The sequence below is a fragment of the Berghia stephanieae genome, chromosome 14, assembly GCF_034508935.2.
Source record: "Berghia stephanieae isolate SIO BIC M18660-M18661 chromosome 14, UCSD_Bste_1.3, whole genome shotgun sequence".
Taxonomy (NCBI): Eukaryota; Metazoa; Mollusca; class Gastropoda; order Nudibranchia; family Aeolidiidae; genus Berghia; species Berghia stephanieae.
Genome location: NC_088373.1, coordinates 20,107,166 through 20,130,263, shown reverse-complemented (window position 1 = coordinate 20,130,263; position 23,098 = coordinate 20,107,166). Strand labels below are relative to the sequence as shown.

At 39.6% G+C, this 23,098-nt stretch overlaps 2 protein-coding genes across 6 annotated transcripts in view; one reads left to right on the top strand and one right to left on the bottom strand.

The window, feature by feature from the left end:
• The window catches only part of LOC144959870 (monocarboxylate transporter 9-like), a 117,145-nt gene that overhangs the window by 78,657 nt on the left and 15,390 nt on the right, over window positions 1–23,098 (bottom strand). The window lies entirely within an intron of this gene.
• LOC144959530 (uncharacterized) lies at window positions 8,177–10,612 on the top strand. Its single transcript, XM_078892146.1, has one exon. It carries the CDS (start codon window positions 8,177–8,179, stop codon window positions 10,610–10,612), a length of 2,436 nt encoding a protein of 811 aa, XP_078748272.1.

Below are 23,098 nucleotides of genomic sequence, written 5' to 3'. Positions count from 1 at the left end.
ACACTCGCCGGCATCAACTACCCGGTTGTCTCTATCGCACTCGCCGGCATCAGCTACCCGGTTGTCTGACTTTATTACATCTACAACGTTGAAAAGTTTATATTTAACAGCATCTGTGACATGGCTATTTTATTCAGAATGTTTCTTCAGTGTCTGAGAGATGTGCGCAATATCACTGAATCCTCTTGTTGTCCGTTATAGCCTACATCACCAAAAATCAAGCAATAAAAAAAATGAAGCGTTTTACGGCTTTCAATGGCAGTAAGCCATTCAACATTTTAAAAATAATCATTATTAAATCGGCGCTGTCTCCTCGGTGTGTTAGAAACTAAGTTAAAAATCACTGGTTTGTGTGGACCTAAATCTTTCACCACTATTTTCTCTTGAGGGGATAAGTGTCGGAATTGATTTTCAATTAAAAAATCAACATGATTCATGATTGGTTACAAATTACAGAAATAACTTTTTAAAATAAAATGATTCAAGATAAAAACAGGTATGTTTCATAAACAATGACAACAGCGATAATACATTTTCTCTGAATACGAACGGTATGACACACAACTTTAGAATAATTGAATCCACATTTAATTCCAAACACAAAGCACTTGTTAACTTCACACACAATCAGCGACATCTTTATAATTATACTATTATTAGACAATGCACACAATACAAGTTGAGTAGGGATCGTTGGGAGTGTGCAGGGATGAAGGACTCCGTGGGTCAGGGATTTTTATTTATAGTACCATGGGGCTCTTCTCGGTGCATACTTTGTTTACTGTTCTTTTTGATATTTAATATATATTTAAGCAAAACCAACAATGATAAAATATATATTTATTGCCATTCTCTTCATCCGTATATCTAAGTGAAGCAGAGCCTCTTCTTTCAGTGATAAAACTGATATGGTTTTAATTTATCCCAAGTACGACCTCAGGCAAGGCCTTCTATATAGCTATATAGAAGGCCTTGCCTCAGGGCGTGCATCGCTAGATTGGCCGTCTTGGCCTAATTATTTTAGCAGTGAAAGACAATAGTTAGTTGGGGAAGGAGGGTGGAGGGAGATTGGGGAGTGGTAACTAACTTTCTTCAAGGTACAACAGAGTAGGATAAGGACAGGACGGCCAAACGAATACTGGCTCATATAAACAAAAAAAAAACTTCCCCACCACACCACACCCTCCGCTCATTGTCACCCCGCGCAGGCAACGGGGGAAAGATGAAACGTGCCGATTTGACGCCACCTTCGCGGAGCGACGCACGAGTCATCAAATATTAAATTCAAAACAAAAAGCAGTATGTGCTAAATTTTTAATTTTATCAAAATTTTAAAATTGAAGTTTTTTGTTTGGTTGACATGCTAATCTACGGAAAATATAGGGCGGCACAAAACAACTTCGCTCTATTGACCGACCGCCAGTGTTCACAACATTGCCATCCGGAAGTATAACGGACCAACACACAAACTCTGTGTAACCATGAACTTTTATAGTCTGGTTGATACAGTTTAGTGAGAACAACTCACAAACGCGGATGGCAAAAACAATAACAAAGGCCTGAGTGACGTCATCTGCATATTATCTATAGATAGGTCGAAGTTGACGTCACTCTGGTCTCTGTTATTGTATTTTGCCATCCGCATTTATGAGTAATGCTCACTGAACTGTATTAACCTGACTATAAACGTTCATGGATACACACAGTTTTGTGTGTTGGTCCGTAATACTTCCGGATGGCAATGTTATGAGCTTCTTAGCCAAGCGCATACTATCTATACACATACTATTGCCATAAGAACATACTATCCATTAATTAGTGAAAGGACGAAACGTAAGCCGAAATGATATTGACTTAGTGTTATTGAGAGTGACGTGTTGAGCATGTGTGTGTGTGTATGTGTGTGTGTGTGTGTGTATGTGTGTCTGCTTGTATAAGAGTCGAGCTGACATAACGAAGTTGCTGCCAAAACCTCTTGACTATTATTGTCCTAAGGTCACTGACCTCGTGTACAAAAACATTATAACATATTTGCCTTGAACTAGCGATAGAATAGATAGTATGAGCTTGGCTAAGAAGCTCATAACATTGCCATCCGGAAGTATAACGGACCAACACACAAAACTATAATGTGTAACCATCAAATGGTTGATACAGTTTAGTGAGAATTACTCATTGACCTGGATGGCAAAAAAAAAAAACAACAAAAAAACAATAACAAAGACCCGATCAATAGATCGAATGAAGTTGACGTCACTCATGTCTTTGTTATTGCTTTTTGCCTTTCGCGTTTTTGAGTAATACGCTTCAACAGTCGTAACGTCACTTCCCTCTTAATGACGCATGGTAACTTAGTAACTGGCTCTAAACTATCGGAACAATGGTGGACGCCCTTATGAAATGTTTCTCTGACGAGCATTCTGATCACGACATATGAAAAGTTCTAGCCAGCATGAAGAATAAAAAGTACATATTTTCTTTGTTTAGAACCAAGATGGCCGCCGTTGCCGGGCGGCGAGACATCAGACTACTGAATCCAATTCTCACTAAACTGTATGAACAAGGCTATCACAGTTCAAGGTTACACATAGTTTTCTGTGTTGGTCTGTTATACTTCCGGATGGCAATGTTGTGAGCTTATTAGTCAAGCACATACTATCTATACACACTTTCAAGGATTGAAGAAACAGAAAACAATAAAGTGTGACGTCACAATTTTTCCCTATTAGCATTAAAGTAAAAAAAAAAGAAAGAAAAACAACAACAAGAAATTACAACAATTTTTTTAAGAGCAAGCAACCCCCCCCCCCCCACCCCAAAAAAAATAAAAAAATAAATAAATAAATGAAATAAAAAAAAAATAATAAATAAAACAACCTAAAACAAACTAGCAAACAAAAAAAAACAAAACAAAAACAGTCCAACAAAAACCCAAAAACATTTTTTTAAAGACAAAAACAAAAACAAAACCAAACAAACAATTGAAGAGAAAAATCATGTCTTTCTACTACTTACGAATAAAGGGTTATTCAAAACGATTCATCACAAATTCAAAGGGCCACAACTCAGTAAGACATTAAGTTCAATTCAATTCAATTCAATTCAATTCAATATGCCAATATGAACCATGCATTTACATAGAATTTCAAATCAATACAGGTAGAAATACTGAAATAATCAAATAGATAAATAAATAAATACATATGAATATAATCAATAAATAGACAGAAAAAAAAATAAATAGATAAATAATTGAATAAATAAATAAATAAATAAATGAATAAATAAATAAATAAATAAATAAATAACCATAACTTGGGCATAATAATAATATATAAACAGATGCAAATCATTTTTCAGGAAACAAAATAAATAAGACATTATTATAAAAATAAGTCAACGGTCACTAATGAAAAATCAGTCATCGATCACAGACTATGACAGAAAAAACATTTCTAGGAAAAAAAACCAAAACAAACTAAAAATTTCCATGTCCAAACAAATATCATCTGGGTCGGAAGGTGAAAATTGCATTTGTTTTTCTTTAAAATTTTTTTTTTTTTTGGATAGAAAATGGTCCTCAGAATATTTTGATTGATTTAAAGTAAATCGGGTGATTTTTCATGAAGTTACGGTCAGATCATGTATGAGAAAGGTATCCAACAACTTTTCTCAAATTTCATATTTTTTCAACTTGACTAGATGTAAAAAAATATTTAGAAATGAAATTAAGCTTTGATATTTCCCGAAGATGTACAAAAAGGGTTGATTTAATCATTTATGACAAGAACTCATTTTGGATAAAAATTGAACCTTCTACCTAAACTTGGCAATATCCCAGTACAAAACTTTTCACCATCCGACTGATTATGACTATAATGTAGTAGAAAAGTATATATACCTTATTAGAATAATATTCCCTTATTTACCTTTTCTGTATTGAATCACTTCTTCTTCCTGTTATTATGGTTATCTACTTCCTGGCGCCAGAATGCCTACTTCCGGTTCTCACTTCTTGTCTAGTTTTTAGTCAGTCCAGTACAGTACAGGAGCTCCAATGAAGTAACATGTAAAACGAGTCTATCTCCGTTCATTATAATGTCCTGCCCTGTAACATATTATGTAGCCTACAAGTAAGTCAACGGAAACGTAGAGATAGAATGAGATGACGTCACTCAAGCCTTTATTATTGTATTTTGCCATCCGCGTTTGTGAGTGATTCTCACTAAACTGTATTATCCAGACTATAAAAGTTCATGGTTACACACAGTTTTGTGTGTTGGTCCGTTATACTTCCGGATGGCAATGTTATGAGTTTCTTAGCCAAGCGCATACTATCTATAGATAGTATGCAGATGACGTCACTCAGGCCTTTGTTATTGTTTTTGCCATCCGCGTTTGTGAGTTGTTCTCACTAAACTGTATTAACCAGACTATAAAAGTTCATGGTTACACAGAGTTTGTGTATTGGTCCGTTATACTTCCGGATGGCAATGTTGTGAACTCCTTGACCAAGCGCATTCTATCTATAGTTTAGTGAGAATTACTCACAAACATGGAACGGCCAAAACAACAACAAAAAAAAAAAAAACAAAAAAAAAAAACAAAACAGACCTGGGTGTTGTCAACATCATTCTATTTATAGCACACATTATGCTGTGTCGGCAGATAACACAGTATGACTTCAATAACATTCCAATAATGAAACAATGGCCGTCTTGTCGATGAGTCGAGGCTCATTCTGACTGACACACGAATACGCTGTTATTGTGGATATCAAATTGTCATTATCGTGTCGTTAAGGACGAATCGTGTTATTATTATTACTATTATTAGGTGTGACCCACAGTCACAAAGCGGTACAATTTTGGATGAATCGTAGACATCGTTAACTAACACTTCACTAAATAAAACCGTGGACTTCGTAAACTCATGGCCTGATACTGACCAAAAAATGACGTCAATATGCCAGTCTTTGGCCACAAAAGAAAACAAATCGTGAGTTGTATTCAATAGTTCAACCAATGGAATCACTTGTTTTCTTGAGCTCTACTAACGACAACTCACTAGACGCTACACAAACCTAAAAAATGACGTCAAACTGCCAGTCCTAGAGGGTTCTAGTGTCAGGCTAGAAGTTAACGATAGTGTCGCTGACACTCAATAAAACCCACTAAGACCCATATTTTGACGTCACTCGGGTCTTTGTTATTGGTTTTTGCTCAAAGAAACAAGTGATTCCCATTGGTTGAATTATTGAAAACAACTCACGATCTGTTTTCTTTTGTGGTCAAAGACTTGTCTATTGACGAAGTATTTTGGTCAGTGTAAGGCTATTAAGTTAACGGTGGCTACGCTTAGACCTTAGCCATCGTTAACTGTGAGATAGAACGAGGATGACGTCCCTCTGGTCTTTGTTATTGCTTTTTGCCATCCGTGTTTATGAGTAATTCCCACTAAATTGTATTAAGACTATAAACGTTCAAGGTTACACATAGTTTTATGTGTTGGTCCGTTATACTTCACGATGGCAATGTGGTGAGCTTCTTAGCCAAGCGCATACTATCTAAACTGTTGGGTGAATCGTAGCCATCGTAAACACCTGCCATAACCCACTTAAAAACCCAGATTTTGACGTCATTTCTAGATTCGTGGACCGCCTAATGAGGTGTCTTGCTTTAGTAGTGGTCTTTTGCGTCATTTTTGTGGTCAGTGTCAGGCCGGAGCCATCAATAACTTATAGATAGTTCGAAGATGACGTCACTAAAGCCTTTGTTGTTATATTTTGCCATCCGCGTTAGTGAGTTATTCTCACTGAACTTTATAAACCAGACTATAAAAGTTCATGGTTACACAGAGTTTGTGTGTTGGTCCGTTATACTTTCGGATGGCAATGTTATGAGCTTCTTAGCCAAGCGCATACTATCTATAGAAGATAGAACGAAGAAGTTGACGTTAATCAGGTCTTTGTTATTATTTTTTTTTTTGTGCTATCCACGTTTATGAGTAGTTCTCACTAAAACTTTATTAACCAGACTATAAAAGTTCAAGGTTAAACATAGTTTTGTGTTTGGTCCGTTATACTTCCGGCTGGCAATGTTGTGAACTTCTTAGCCAAGCGCATACTATCTATAGCCTCCAGCCTGACACTGACCAAAAAATTGACGTCAAAAGACAAGTCTTTGATCACAAAAGAAAACAAATCGTGAGTTGTATTCAATAGTTCAACCAATGGGATCTCTGTCTTTCTGTCTGTCTGTCTGTCTGTCTCTCTCTCTCTCTCTCTCTCTCTCTCTCTCTCTTTCTTTCTCTCTCTCTCTCTCTCTCTCTCTTTCTTTCTCTCTCTCTCTCTCACTCTCGCTCCCTCTCTTGTATTCAATAGTTCAACCAATGGGATCTCTGTCTTTCTGTCTGTCTGTCTGTCTGTCTCTCTCTTTCTCTCTTTATCTCTCACTCTCTCTTTCTCTCTCTCTCACACTCTCTCTTTCTCTATCTCTCTCTCTCTCTCTCTCTCTCTCTTTATCTCTATCTCTATCTTCGAGAGACAACCAGATAATCACACAGTAGATAACAACAGCTGTGTGTCTAGAATTACTCATCATCATCACCATTGCCATCATCAACATAATGTCGTCCCGACTCCACTCGCCAGCATGTTAACTCACTCAACCCTAACACCGACTATATCCGTAGTATAGATAGTACGCGCTTGGGTAAGAAACTCATAACATTGCCATCCGGAAGTATAACGGACCAACACACAAAACTGTGTGTAACCTTGAACGTTTATAGTCAGGTTCATACAGTTCAGTGAGAATTACTCATGAACGCGGATGGCAAAAAGCAATAACAAAGACCTGAGTAACGTCATCTTCGTTCTATCTATACCCGGGGTTACTTTTACCCCATGCCTTTTTATTATTACATTTTTTCTGAGACAAATTAAAGGCGTAGTAGTATCAAAGCTCACGTTTTTAGTTTTTACGTGTTAATGGTAGTTGAATAAAACTATCTAGATATGTATCGACATGTTCATTTTTAATACATTTTTTCCCATTTTGGAAAGTAGCAGAAATCTCTAGGATTGAGTGAGTTAATGCATTCTGTCTCTTGGCAATCACTGTTTTATCCTAATTGTCAACAGTGCCATACTCTAGAAAAACCCATATTTATAAATTTGGCCAGAAAATTCGTCCTTCAAATATCGATCGATTTAAATAACCCTCATCTTGGAAAATAAAAAAAAAAAACAACTCTCAAGCCGCTCGCGAAGTCCCAGGTTTGAGAGTTGTTTTTTACTTTCCAAGATGAGGGTCATTTAAATCGATTGATATTTGAAGGACGAGTTTTCTGGCCAAATTTTTAAACATGTGTTTTTCTGGAGTACATCAGAAAAGCGCGTGATGTTAATAATATAACATTATCTCTCACTGCAGCTATTTCCAACTCATAAACAAACACAGAGCGATGTTGTGAGATACGAAAACATAACAACAATTAAAAACAGCACGACAAAGGATTTCAAAGTAGCTTTCGATAACATTGACATTCTTTTTTGTCCTACTTGTGCGGCTATGTGGTCTAATGGTATGACAGTCGTTTTCGGATCGGAAGGTCCTGGGTTCGAGCCTCGCGCTCGGCGCTTGGTTGAGTTCTTGAGGCTCTTTACTCACATTCTCTCACCGTAATCAGGTGTAAAATTAGTACCTGGCCGTTAACAGCTTTGTCTTTGTCCGAAAAATTGTAATATCGCTTAACAGGCGTCATGTCCCGTCCTATATGTTAAATGTTGCTGTTGGCCAGGGACCCTTGTAAAGCGCTTTGAGCACATTTAGTGGATATTGCGAGGCTCGAACTCAGGACCTTCCAATCCGAAAGCGAGTGTCATACGACGAGACCACACTATAGATAGTATGCGCTTGGCCAAGAAGCTCATAACATTGCCATCCGGAAGTATAACGGACCAACACACAAAACTCTGTGTATCCATGAACGTTTATAGTCAGGTTAATACAGTTCAACTCCGCCATTGCCGGTCCCAAGCCCGGATGAGAAAGGAGGAGGGTTAGGCGTAGGGCCAGCAACTCCACCCTGGAAAACACAAGCCGCTACAGAAACGTCGACGAAAGAAAACCCAACTACTACTGTTCTGGGAGAGGAAGGGTCTTTGCGACACATGACGCTTTGCAGTGAAAGCCGAGAGGAAACTACAAGGCCGACTTTCCTTCTTTCGACCAGAACCATCAACGTCGGAACATGGAATGTGAGGACCATGTATGAGACGGGAAAAACCAACCAAGTAGCAGCAGAAATGAAAAGCTACAACCTCACACTGCTTGGAATCAGTGAGACCCGTTGGACCCAGTCAGGGCAGAAGAAACTGATCACAGGAGAGCTCTTACTGTATTCCGGGCACGAAGAAGAGAACGCTCCACACACAGAAGGTGTGGCACTCATGCTGTCAAAATCTGCACAGCAGGCCCTGTTAGGATGGGAAGCACATGGACCGCGAATTATCGGAGCTTCCTTCAGAACAAAAGTGAAGAAGATCACAATGAATATAATACAGTGTTATGCACCAACAAATGAACATGACGAAGAGGTAAAAGACAGGTTTTACAACAGATTGCAGAATGTCCTGGCCAAGTATCCAGAGAAAGATGTGAACATTCTCATGGGTGACATTAACGCAAAGATAGGGACAGATAATACAGGGTTCGAGGAAGTGATGGGAAAACATGGACTGGGAGTAATGAACGAGAATGGGGAGAAATTTGCAGACTTCTGTGCTATGAATAACCTGATCATTGGAGGTAGCACTTTCCCCCACAGAAGAATACATAAGGCTACATGGGTATCACCCGACCTTGTTACCGAAAACCAAATTGACCACATCTGCATAGCTAAGAAATTCAGAAGGTCCCTGATGGATGTACGGGTGAAAAGAGGAGCAGACGTTGCATCGGACCACCACCTGGTTGTAGCAAGGCTGAAATCAAAACTGAAGAGAAATTGGATGGAAGCAACGAAAAGAGAGAAGTACAATGTCAATTTGTTGAAAGATCCAGATACCCGAGGAAAATTCAGTCTGACTCTCACCAATATGTATAAAGTATTAAAAGATCAGTTTTTGGAAGAGAGCAGTGTGGAAGATGATTGGCAGAAAGTGAAAGAAGGACACAAGACAACCTGTCAGGAAGTGCTTGGGCCGATGAGACACCACCATAAGGAATGGATTTCAGCCAAAACACTGCAAAAGATCCAGACAAGGAAGCAAAAGAAGGCAGTCATAAACAATTGCCGGACAAGAGCCACAAAGGCAAAGGCACAGAAAGACTTCATAGAAGCCAACAGAGAAGTTAAGAGGAGTGCAAGAACAGATAAGCGCAAATACATTGACAGCCTGGCGGAAGAAGCAGAGAAAGCAGCAGCCAGCAACAACATGAAACAGCTGTATGACATATCAAAGAAACTGTCGGGGAAAAACAATAGGCCCGAGCGACCAGTCAAAGACAAAGAAGGAAACACCATCCTGGGAAAGGAACAGCAACTAAATAGATGGGCTCTTCACTTTGAAGAGCTTCTGAACAGACCAGCTCCGTCGAACGCCCCAAACATCAACCCAGCTGATACAGACCTTGACATCAACTGTAGACACCCGACTAAAGAGGAGATCAGGAACGCTATCAAACTATTGAAGAATGGCAAGGCAGCTGGGCCAGACAACATTCCCGCAGAAGCTTTAAAGACGGACTTAAAAACGACCACAGAAATGCTTTATCCTCTCTTCAAGAAAATCTGGGAGGAGGAAGAAGTACCAACAGAGTGGAAGGAAGGGTACCTCGTCAAACTGCCTAAGAAAGGCGACCTCAGCAATTGCAACAACTACCGAGGAATAACGCTTCTGTCAGTGCCAGGAAAAGTCTTTAATAGAATAATCTTGGAGAGAATTAAAAGTGCTGTTGACCCCCTCCTTCGCGACCAACAGGCTGGCTTCCGCAGGAATAGATCATGTGTCGACCAAATTGCAACCCTACGCATCATAATTGAGCAATCATTGGAGTGGAATTCCCCGTTGTACATCAACTTCGTTGATTATGAAAAAGCGTTTGACAGCGTGGACCGAGAAACCTTATGGAAAATACTCCGCCACTATGGGGTTCCAACAAAAATAGTCAGCCTGATCCAAAGTTCCTACGAGGGAGTGACCTGTCGAGTAATCCATGGGGGACAACTGACAGATAGCTTCAATGTGAACACTGGAGTCAGACAGGGATGTCTTCTGTCACCCTTTCTCTTCCTTTTGGCGATTGACTGGACAATGAGGTCAGCAGTGGCAGGTAGGAGAAATGGGATTCAGTGGACATTGTTCGACCAGCTCGACGATTTGGACTTTGCAGATGACTTGGCCTTGCTGTCCCACAATCACCAACAAATGCAGGACAAGACAACAGAGATAACAGCAAAGTCATCACAAATCGGACTCAGGGCCCATGAGGGTAAAACAAAGGTCCTCAAAATAAACACAAATAGTAAAGAACCAATCAAACTGCACGAGAGCGAACTGGATGAGGTTGGCCACATTCACGTATTTAGGCAGCATATTAGATAAACAGGGTGGCACAGATGCAGACGTAAAGGCAAGAATTGGCAAGGCGAGGGTAGCATACTTGCAGCTTAAAAACATCTGGAGCTCCAAGGTGGTGTCAACCCGAACCAAAATAAGACTCTTCAATTCAAATGTCAAGTCAGTCCTTTTGTATGGAGCGGAGACCTGGAGGACCACGAAGACCACCACCGGAAAAGTACAGACCTTCATCAATAGCTGCCTCAGAAGGATCCTCAAGATTCACTGGCCAGACAGGATCAACAACGCAGACCTGTGGCAGAGAACATCTCAAATGCCAGCAGAAGACGAAATCAGACGCCGCCGATGGAGATGGATTGGGCACACCCTGAGGAAGCCAACCAATAACACCGCTAGGCAGGCGCTGAGATGGAACCCCCAGGGAAAACGGAAGAGAGGGCGGCCTAGAAACACCTGGCGGCGAGACCTGGAGGCGGACATGAAGAGGATGGGACACACCTGGGGAGAGTTGGAGAAGATGGCCCAGGACAGAGGAAGATGGAGGACTGTTGTCGATGGCCTATGCTCCACTAGGAGGGACGGGCATAAGTAAGTAAGTAATACAGTTCAGTGAGCATTACTCATAAACGCGGATGGCAAAAAAACAATAACAAAGACCTAAGTGACGTCATCTTCGAACTATCTATAGCCGCACAGATTACTGGTAAAATCCTTAGTTGGATTAAGTTAGTCAATTTATTTTGTGTTATAAGTGAAACCCCGAAAAGCTTCAGAAATCCAACCAGTTCAAAGCTACCCTGCTTGTAGTGTTATAAGTACTTGTTATGTTATGTACTTGGTACGGTCAATAACTGGAGAGGTATTTGCATATTTCCAAGGGTAGAGTTCCATTGTTTTGGGGGTAAAGTGAACGTGGAAATTAATTGTGGAGATTAAAAGTACAAGCATGACATTTGTTTCATCAGATCATAACCAAAGCACCTACTTGGCACGTCAACCCGTAGTCACCGTAAACTTATATCATAGATTGTATGCGCTTGGCTAAGAAGCTCAAAACATTGCCATCCGGAAGTATAATGGACTAACACACAAAACTATGTGTAATCACGAACGTTTATAGTCTGGTTAATACAGTTTAGTGAGAATTACTCTTAAACGCGGATGGAAATAAACAATAACAAGGACCTGAATGACGTCAACTTCGAACTATCTATAGATAGTATGCGCTTGGCTAAGAAGCTCATAACATTGCCATCCGGAAGTATAACGGACCAACACACAAAACTGTGTGTATCCATGAATGTTTATAGTCAGGTTAATACAGTTCAGTGAGCATTACTCATAAACGCGGATGGCAAAAAACAATAACAAAGACCTGAGTGACGTCATCTTCGAACTATCTATAGCCTGATAATGGGACCCACAGGGACTTATATTTTGATGTCATTTTTAAAAAGGTTTTTTGCAGCGCCAAGCGAGTTGTCGTCGTTATTTTTTTTTAAACTTGAGCTTTGATATAGCGCAATATCCACTCAACGTGCTCAAAGCGCTTTACAACGTGTCCCTGGACAACAGCAACACATAACATGTAGGACGAGACATGACGCCTGTCAGGCGATATTACATATTTTTGGGACAGAGACAACGCTATTAACGGCCAGGTACTCATTTTACACCTGAGTACGGTGAGAGAATGTGAGTAAAGAGCCTTTTCCAAGGACTCAACTATGCTCTGAGTGAGGCTCGAACCTAGGACCTTCCGATCCGAAAGCGAGTGTCATACCACTAGACACATAGCCGCACAAGGTAGTGTGCTCAAGCAGTGCTCAAGGAAACAAGTGATCCCATCATGATCAGATTTATAATGTTTTTCTCCTCTGGATACACTTTTATGCTCGTCGGAGACGAATTTCATGAGGGCGTCCGCCATTGTTCCTATAGTTTAGAACCAGTTACTAAGTTACTATGCGTCATTACGAGGGAAGTGACGTCACGACCGTTGGACCCTATTGTCACTTTAAATGTTAAAGGTTACGCGTAGTTTTCCGTGTTGGTCCGTTATATTTTTGGTTGTCAATTTTGTGAGTTTCCACAAGCGCACAGCATCTATAGCCTCTAATATGGAACCTGGGGTTAATTTCTCTATATTGTATGGCAGAGAGTAGTATGCTATCTTGCATTGTATAAAAGTTCTGTTCTTTTTTTCTTTTTTTTTAAAGTTTTTTCTATTTTTAATCCTCTCCTGCAGCAAAATCGTCACATTTGTTACGACACAATATACATTGGCCAAAAGTGATTTAAAAAGCAACACAGATTTCATGCGTACCACAGAGGATCGTGATTCGTGGAGATAGCTGACCGGCAACGTGCTCAAGAGTACAAGCCACGATGGATGGTGATGATGATGATACAATTTTCTTATTCAGATTTATTTGGTACATCCCAAACTTTGAAGAATGATTTATGTTTAATTAATAATATAACGTTATTTTGTTGACAGACTGTTTGTGTTTTTAAAAATCTAAATTTCTGCTGGGTAAGCCTGCCATTTTGGGAATATACTGAAAATGATCGGTAAGGAAAGAGTTAAATCTCTCCTTACCAGCCATTTTCATGATTTTCCCCAAAACTTCACACTCAACGAACACAAAAATATATTTTTTTATCACTCAAACACAATAGCAGTAGTATCGAATAGCTACACCTCTATTTTGAATCTTTTAATCCATTCTTCAAATTCTTTTCCTGCCTTATAGGCTGTCTCGTAGCCTCCTGATAGGCTTGTCACTGGGCAGTGGATGACGATGTGGTCCATTGTCTCAGGGCCTCCTTGGCAATGACGGCATGCATCTGATTCTCTCAGATTCCATCTATGCATGTTAGCTGCGGTTCTGCCATGTCCTGTCAAAATGCGGTTGGAGGTGACCCAGCATTTTCGGCTATTGCAGAGAAAGCCAGGTGTTCTTTCTGTTGGGTCGGGTATGATGTCGCCTCCCCTGGGGCTGTCTTGGTTCCACATCGACATCCATTCCTCTTTCACGTTGAAATGTTGTCTTGAAGTTTTAAAAGGTTTCCTTGATTTCAGTCTTGACGTTGTTGGGGCTTCTTCTAGGACCTCCTGTCATTGACCTCCTCAATTTTGGCATGCATTCTTTGGTTTAATTCTTGTCTTCTGATATCAGGCGGTGCTATGCCACTTAGTGTTGGGAGCCATTGGGTTGGGGTTGACTTGAGGCATCCTGTTATGATCCTCATTGATTATCTTAGCTTGACATCAATCAGTTTGGCATGTCGCTCCTCATCCAGACTGGAGCGCAGTATTCTCCCACGCTATAGCAAAGTGCCAAAGCAGATGTTCTAAGTATTTTTTGTGAGGCTCCCCAATTAGTACTTGCCAGTTTCCTCAGGATACAGTTTCTTTTTGAGATCTTGTTTGCGTTTCCTTCAATAGCAGTAAAGTTGTTGCGATGCATAATGCCATTAGCAAAACATGCTCTACAACACACTGTTCATTTTCTTTAAATTTTATGATGTACAAAAGAAATTTTAATAAGAAAAATGTTGGTTGTATCGTGACGAATGTGACGATTTTCATATAGTTGGTATGGAGAGGGTTAAATCTAATACTTGATCATGTAAATATCTAAATAAGTATTTGCATATTCCCAAGGCTATTCCGTGTCCATTGTTATACAGGTAAAGGTGAAGAGGAAAATAATTGTGGGGAATAATAATAATAATATAAGAATGCATTTGTTTCAACCTCTCCACCTGCCTGCTTTGGTGTAGCGGTAGCGCATCAAACCCTAGCCATCGTTAACATATTATAGCCTGACACTAGAACCCTCCAGGACTGGCAGTTTGAAGTCATTTTTTGCTCAGTGTCAGCGTCGCCATCGTAAAGTTATAGCCTGACACTGACTAAAAAATGACGTCAAAATGCCAGTCTTTTGCCACAAAAGAAAACAAATCGTGAATTGTATTCAACAGGTCAACCAATGGGACCACTTGTTTCCATGATCACTACAACTCACTAGGCGGTGCAAAAAAACAAAAAAAAAAACAAAACAAAACAAAACAAAAAAAAAAAACAATTAATGACGTCAAAATGCCACCCTGCCATGTCCAAAGCGGGTCTCGAACCAAGGATTTCTAGTCCGAAGGCAAAACGAGACTCATTGTCAGATGACCAATTTAGAAAACCAGTCGATCGGCCAGTCAGTCCGTTTACCCGCCAGCTACCAGTAGCGTGTCGAAACATGATAATTCATAAGTAGCCACCGATCGTAACAGGTGGAAAGTGCTGGATAAACACTGACCAGAATAATAATATCATATTATTCTAAGTAGCAGACGGTCAAACATTTAACCAACATAAAAAAAACAAAACATTGTTAAAATTTTGGCCAGAAATATCGTCCTTTAATAAATATCGATCGATTAAAATGACTTTCATCTTGGCCAAAAAAAAAAACAAAAAAAAATCCCGCTCAAACCTGGGACTTCGCGAAATCCCTGCCCTCCCATGTTTGAGAGTTTTAATCGATCGATATTTGAAGGACGAGTTTTCTGGCCAAAATTTATAAATGGGTTTGTTTTTTTGCATTTTATTGGGGAAGGGGGGGGGGGGTGCAATAGAGTGCGCCAAAATAGTAAATTAACATGCCGTCTAGTTTCCATTGGTGACCTACCATATCAATCTGGTGTTATGACAGCCTGGGTTAGGTTTATCTCATGGTACTACCAGTTTGCAATGATTTGTCACAAGCCACAACCCCCCCCCCCCCCCCCTCCTCCTCCCCCTCCAACCAACCCAAAAGAACGAAAAATAAATTAACCAAAAAAAACAAAAAAACCCGAAAAGAAACAAAACATAACCTTTTGTGTCCTGGATCTCGGGAATTTCCTTGCAAACAGCACCCTTCCCCCCCCCCCCCCCCCCCACACACACACACACCCCACCATTTTATTGTTTTGTTTGTTTTTTTTTTAGGTGAGACTTTGGACTGGACTACCAAACTGACTTGTTTTGTATGAATGCTATTTATTTTACTTTCTCGTTTTATGTATTAAATTTCTTCTTTTCCAAACGTTGTCATGTAGTTATCAGTTCGACATGTTAAACAAACAAGAACAACCCCCCCCCCCCTTCAAATGCAACACACACACACACACACACACACATACGTACACACAACACGACAGGCACAATATATATATATATATATATATAATATATATATATATATATATAAACTTATGCTTTTATTCTATATAGATAGAATGAAGTTGACGTCAATTGGGCCTTTGTTATTGTTTTTTGCCATCCGCGTTTATGAGTAATTCTCACTAAACTGTATTAACCTGACTATTAATGATCAAGGTTACACATAGTTTTGTGTGTTGGTCCGTCCGTTATACTTCCGGATGGCAATGTTGTGAACTCCTAAGCCAAGCGCATACTATCTATAGAGCAATATCCACTTAATGTGCTTAAAGCTTTACAAGGGGCCCCTGACCAACAGCAACATGTAACATGTAGAACGAGACATGACTGACGCCTGTTAGGCGATTATATTACAATTTTTTCCCGACAGAGACAACGCTGTTAACGGCCAGGTACTCATTTTACACCTGAATACGGTGAAAGAATGTGAGTAAAGGGCCTTTTCCAAGGACTCAACTATGTGCCCAGTGAGGCTTGAACTCAGGACCTTCCAATCCGATCGTGGCTTGTACTCTTGATGACGTGGGGTTAGCGGTCAGCTGTCTCCACGTATCACGATCATCTGCGGTGCGCATGAAGTCTGCGTTGATCTAACCCCCTCCATACCACCTTGAGCAAAATCGTCACATTTGTTACGACACAATATTATACATTTTTCTTATTCAGATTTATTTCGTACATCACACCTTTGAAGAACGATCTTTGTTTATTTAATAAGAACATAAAGTTGTTTTGTAGAGAGTTTGAGTTTTAAAAATCAATGGTTCTGTTGGGTAAGCCTGCCATTTTGGGAAAATACTGAAAATGAACGATAAGGAGAGGGTTAAAAATCACTTTTCGCTGTCCGTAGGTTGTATAAATATGTCATTCTGTGTCTTCTTATATTATATATTATAATATATACAGAATTGCATACACAAAAGAAATAAAACAACATAAAACAAACTAAAAACAACACAGATGTAACGCAAAGCATTTACGAAGATCGTAGATGTCAAAGGAGAAATGAATATGTCCTTATTTATTATGTAACATTATACACAAACAGACAAATACACACACACACAAACAAACAAACAGACGGGCACACAAAGCAAAGACATATTATACAGGCATAGACTTGCATTCACAAATAAAAAAAACCAACACAGATGTAATTATAAAGAAGTGACGTCGATTGTAGATTAATATCAAAGAAATAATATAATTTGACGTTATTCAATATCTAACAATACAATCAAACACACACACATACATACAAATACACGGATACACACTTTTCCTACTTGTATACACAAATGAAAACAACACATATGCACAGTAAAGAAATTACATGATAGATTGTAGACGTAGATATATTATAGAAGAAATAACTTATGTATTATTTTACATTACAATCAAATACACCCCACAATTAAACAGTTATACAAAGAGAGAGAGAGAGAGAGAGAGAGAGAGAGAGAGAGAGAGAGAGAGGGGGGGGGGAAGAGGGAGAGGGAGAGTGAGAGACACACAAACACACAGAGCGAGCGAGCGAGCTAGAGAGAGAGAGAGAGAGAGAGAGAGAGGGGGGGGAGAGTGAGAGACACTCAAACACACAGAACGAGAGAGAGAGAGAGAGAGAGAGAGAGAGAGAGAGAGAGAGAGAGAGAGAGAGAGAAAATTGAATATGCAGATATAAACATGAGATTATTAAAGCAATTATCACAGTTAAAATGAAAAGGTAAACAAACCCAAATATCTTACAAAACAAAGATATTATACATATACACTCTCTCTCTCTCTCTCTCTCTCTCTCTCTCTCTCTCTCTCTCTGTGTGTCATACACACACATACAAACACACACACACACATATATATACATACACACACAAGGACAGAAAATCACAGACTTGCATACAAATTTTATAAAGATTATAAAGAGATAAATCATACGGGCAACAATGTCCATAATATATAATTATCCCCGTAAACAAACAAACAAACAAACAAACACACACACACACACAGACACGTAGACACGCACAAAGTCATAGAGGCACAGGCTTGAATACAAATAAGATATAAAAGATCTACGGAGAGATAAATCATGAGAGAAAACATGCCCGTATTTCATCATTATCTTACAAAACAAACAATCAAACACACACAGACACACATACACACACACATACACAGACATGCACTTGGTTAAGAAACCCACAACTTTGCCATCCGAAAGTATGACGAACCAACACACAAAACGATGTGTATCCATTAACTTTTATACAGTTTAGTGAGAGTTACTCATAAAGGTGGGTGGCAAAAAACAATATCAAAGAGCTGAGTGACATCATCTTCGTTCTATCTATGGATAGTATCGTAGCTTAGCCATCGTAAAGTTATGGCCTGACACTGACCAAAAAATGACGTCAAAATGCCAGATTTTTGCCGCAAAAGAAAACAAATCTATCTATCTATCTATCTATCTATCTATCTATCTATCTATCTATCTATCTATCTATCTATCTATCTATCTATCTGTCTGTCTGTCTGTCTGTCTGTCTGTCTATCTATCTATCTGTCTATCTATCTCTCAATCTATCTATCTATCTTTCTATCTGCCTCTCTATCTATCTATACATCGATCAATCTTATCCCCCCCCCCTCCCCCTTTTATGTCTATTGCACACTCACGAAGCGATTCCTACAAAATGGTCTGTCAGTGTTGCCAGGCTGGCGGATTTTGCGCCAAATTGGAGGATTTTTTATCATTGCGTGGAGAGGAAAAAATGGCCTGGCGGATGGCGGATTTTTGATGATTTTTAAACCCTTTTAAAAAGTAAATGCGTAGCAATCAATTCTAATTATTTCTTATCACCCCCCCCCCCCCACACACACACACACACACAAACTCTGTCTATTAGAGAATCTTTAGGCTGCAATGGATCCATCTCTTGATGTGAATTTGGGGGGATATCAACGCCGAATCGTCATGCCTTTAAAATGAAATAGCCGTGTATACAACACGCTTCAACAGTCATGATGTCACTTCCCTCGTAATGACGCATGGTAGCTCAGTAACTGGCTCTAAACTATCGGAACAATGGCGGACGCCCTGATGAAATATTTCTCCGACGAGCATAAAAGCGTATCCAGAGGAAAAAACATTATAAATCTGATCATGTTTTGACTTTTACACATTCTGATTACAAGACATATGAAAAGTTCTAGTCAGCATGAAGAATAAAAAGTACCGATTTTCTTTGTTTAGAACCACGATAGTCGCCGTTGCTGGTCGACGTGAGATCAGACTATTGAATTCAGTTGTAAATAGGTGAGTAGCGTTTAGTAACACAATTTTTATTCTGCGACAATACACTATTGCTTATTATAGACATGTGTTTTAAATCAAATGGCGGATTTTTCTTTGGCGGATTTTGTGCAAATGGCGAAGGTCATGCGAAGTAGGATAAAGTTGGCGGATTTTTTTGGAGGATTTTGGGCAAATGGCGCAGGTCATGTGAAGTAGGATAAAGTTGGCGGATTTTTTGGAGGATTTTGGGCAAATGGCGCAGGTCATGTGAAGTAGGATAAAGTTGGCGGATTCTGGCGGATTTCTGGCATAAAGTTGGCGGGATTTTTGTAAAAGGAACTTGAGCTTTGAGCTTTTTTTTATATAGAGCAATTTCCACTAAACGTGCCCAAAGCGCTTTACAAGGCTCGAACCCAGGACCTTCCGATCCGAAAGCGAGTGTCATACCACTAGACCACATAGCCACACCTGGCAAAACTGGGTCTGATGCAGACGCAGCGAAGGCGCGAAGGTCTGGTGGTGTGGGCTGTAACATATTACGTACCGTGTGCAAAAATCTCATGTCCGAGACGAGTGACGTTCGTCACGTACCTAATCTACACCGTGACCCCTTGTCTAACTCATGGACCTAAATGTGACCTATCGTCTCAAAGCGGTGTTATGCGAGAATGAACAAGATGCCAGAAATTCAAGTTATAGCCACACATATGAGACTTGAGGTTAGTTTGTTCTCGATACGATGGAGAATCAATGCAACTTCTGCCATTGCGAAAAACTCGAAGGTCGGATATCTCCTTATTTCATTTCTAAATTCACTTTTCGGGGTTCTATTCATTCCGACATAATACTCTTTTGAGACGGCGGGTCACAAAAGACATAATTTAGGTCCATGGTCTATAATTACATACATACATAATAATAATATTATGTACAATTCGGTCAAAGGTAGATATATAGACAGATAGATAGATAGATGGATAGATGGATAGATGGATAGATAGATAGATAGATAGATAGATAGATAGATGGATAGATGGATAGATAGATAGATAGATAGATAGATAGTTAGATAGATAGATAGATAAGTGGATAGATAGATATATAGTTAGATAGATAGATAGATGGATAGATGGATAGATAGATAGATAGAGAGAGAGAGAGAGAGAGAGAGAGAGAGAGAGAGATAGATAGATAGATAGATAGATAGATAGATAAATAGATAGATAGATAGGTGTGCAGCTATGTGGTCTTGTGGTATGACACTCGCTTTTGGATCGGAGAGTACGGTGAGAGAATGTGAGAGCAGTGTCTTTTCCAAGGACTCAACTTTTAACCGCTCAGCTGATATGGACTCCAACCCGGAACTTACCGGCCCGGGCTAGAGGCCGACCTTGCTTCGCGATGACACATGTTGCCATCAGGGTTGCCAGGGAGAATTAACAAATCCCTAGATGTCCATCCAAAATTCACTGTTTTTGTTTAATAAAGACTAGATTTCCAGCCAAAATTCACTACTTTTGTTTTAAAGTCACTAGATTTCCAGCCAAAATTCACTACTTTTGTTTTAAAGTCACTATATTTCCAGCCAAAAGTCACTATTTTTGTTTAAAAATCCCAGATTTCCAGCCAAAATTCACTATATTTATTTAAAAATCCTTAGATTTCCAGCCAAAGTTCACTATTTTTGTTTAATAATCCCTAGATTTCAAGCCAAAATTCACTATATTCTTTTGGTTTAAAAATACTAGATTTCCAGCCAAAATTCACTGTTTTTGTTTTAAAGTCACTAGATTTCAAGCCAAAATTCACTATATTCTTTTGGTTTAAAAATCACTAGATTTCCAGCCAAAATTAACTATTTCTGTTTAAAATCACTAGATTTCCAGCCAAAATTCACTATTTCTGTTTAAAATCACTAGATTTCCAGCCAAAATTCACTATTATTGTTTTAAAATCACTAGATTCATTTAAAATTGAGCCCCCCCCCCCCCCCCCCCCCCCCCTTAGCCTTCCTCAGCCCACTCTCCACTATCTTTTTTTTTTTTTTATTGTTTACAACGACAAAAATCTCAAATCTCAGCTCAAGACTTTTTTTGTTTTTTGTTTTTTTGTTTTTCCAATTAAAAAAATAAATCTAATTTAAACTTTTTATAATCCACAGATTTTGCCCCATAAGCCCTTGCCGGATCTATTAGAATTCCTGCTTGTTGTAAACAAACTTCGCGGAGTTTGTGTGTGTTGAACATCAAGAAGTTGGGACAGGGACTCAGAAAAGAAAACATTACATTAATAGGCTTCAACAGTCATGACGTCACTTCCCTTGTAATGACGCATGGTAACTTGATAACTGGTTCTAAACTATCGGAACAATGGCGGACGCCCTTTTAAAATAATTTCTCCGATGAGCATAAAAGTGTATCCAGAGGAGATAAGCATGATAAATCTGATCATGTTTTGATTTTTATACATTCTGATCACATGACACGTGAAAAAGTTCTAGCCAGCATGACGAATAAAAAGTACAGATTTTCTTTGTTTAGAACCAGGCTGCTGGCTGCTGGGCGGACGTGACATCAGACTATTGACTCCTATTAAAAAAGAAATCTAATTTAACTCTCTCCTTACCAGCCATTTTCAGAATTTTCCCCAAAACTTCACACCCACCCAACACAAAAACAGACATTTCTAACTCAAACAGAAAATCAACAAGCACATTCTATACATAATATTGTTCGACAATATGAGCTCTATTACAAAATGTTATAGCTATAGCGAAAATAAATGAAATCTGGATGAGAAAAGTGACAGTTCCATCGTAACAAATGTGATGATTTTCCAATGGGTGGTAAGGAGAGGGTTAATCTATTTATAATCCACAGATTTTGCCCCACAAGCCTCGCCAGATCTATTATTAGCATTACTGGTGGCTTATAAACAAACTTGAGATGAGTTAGTGTGTGTTGAACTTCAAGAAGTCGGGAGAGGGATTCCGGAAAGAAGACACTCCTTTTGAAGCCACTTGTTTTGGAGTAGTGAATGTGTGGCTATGTGGTCTAGTGGTATGACACTCGCTTTCGGATCAGAAGGTCCTGGGTTCGAGCCTCGCTTGGCGCATAGTTTAGTCCTTGAAGAAGGCTCTTTACCCACATTCTCTCTCACCGTACTCAAGTGTAAAATAAGTACCACCTGGTCATAAACAGCGTTGTCTCTGTCCGAAAAAAATTGTAATATCGCCTAACAGGCGTCATGTCCTTTCCAACATGTTAAATGTTGCTGCTGGCCGGGGGACCCCTTGTAAAGCGCTTTGAGCAAATTTAGTGGATATTGCGCTATATAAAAAAGCTCAAAAAAGCTCAAGCTCAATGAATGGCGTCAATTGCATAGCGTCCCTCTCACGGCCAGGCATAGTAATTGTCGTTAACAGTAAGGTCGTGGGTTCCAGCCCCCATCGCCGCGAAATATTTATGGTAACATCTGGGATGATCGAAGGAAAGAGAGCTAGAGGAAGACAAAGAAGGACTTTTCTAAATAACCTAAGAATGGCCAAATGTGACATTAAAAGCAACACAGATTCCATGCGCACCGCAGAGGATTGTGATTCGTGGAGACAGCAGACCGGCGATGTGCTCAAGAGTACAAGCCACGATGGATGGATGGATGGATGGATAGACATGGATGGACATGGATGGACGTGGATGGACATGGATGGACATGGATGGATATGGATCGTGATTCGTGGAGACAGCTGACCGGCAACGTGCTCAAGAGTACAAGCCACGATGGATGGATGGATGGATGGACATGGATGGACATGGATTGTGATTCGTGGAGACAGTTGACCGGCAACGTGCTCAAGAGTACAAGCCACGATGGATGGATGGATGTATAGACATGGATGGACATGGATGGACATGGATTGTGATTCGTGGAGACAGCTGACCGGCAACATGCTCAAGAGTACAAGCCACGATGGATGGATGGATGTATA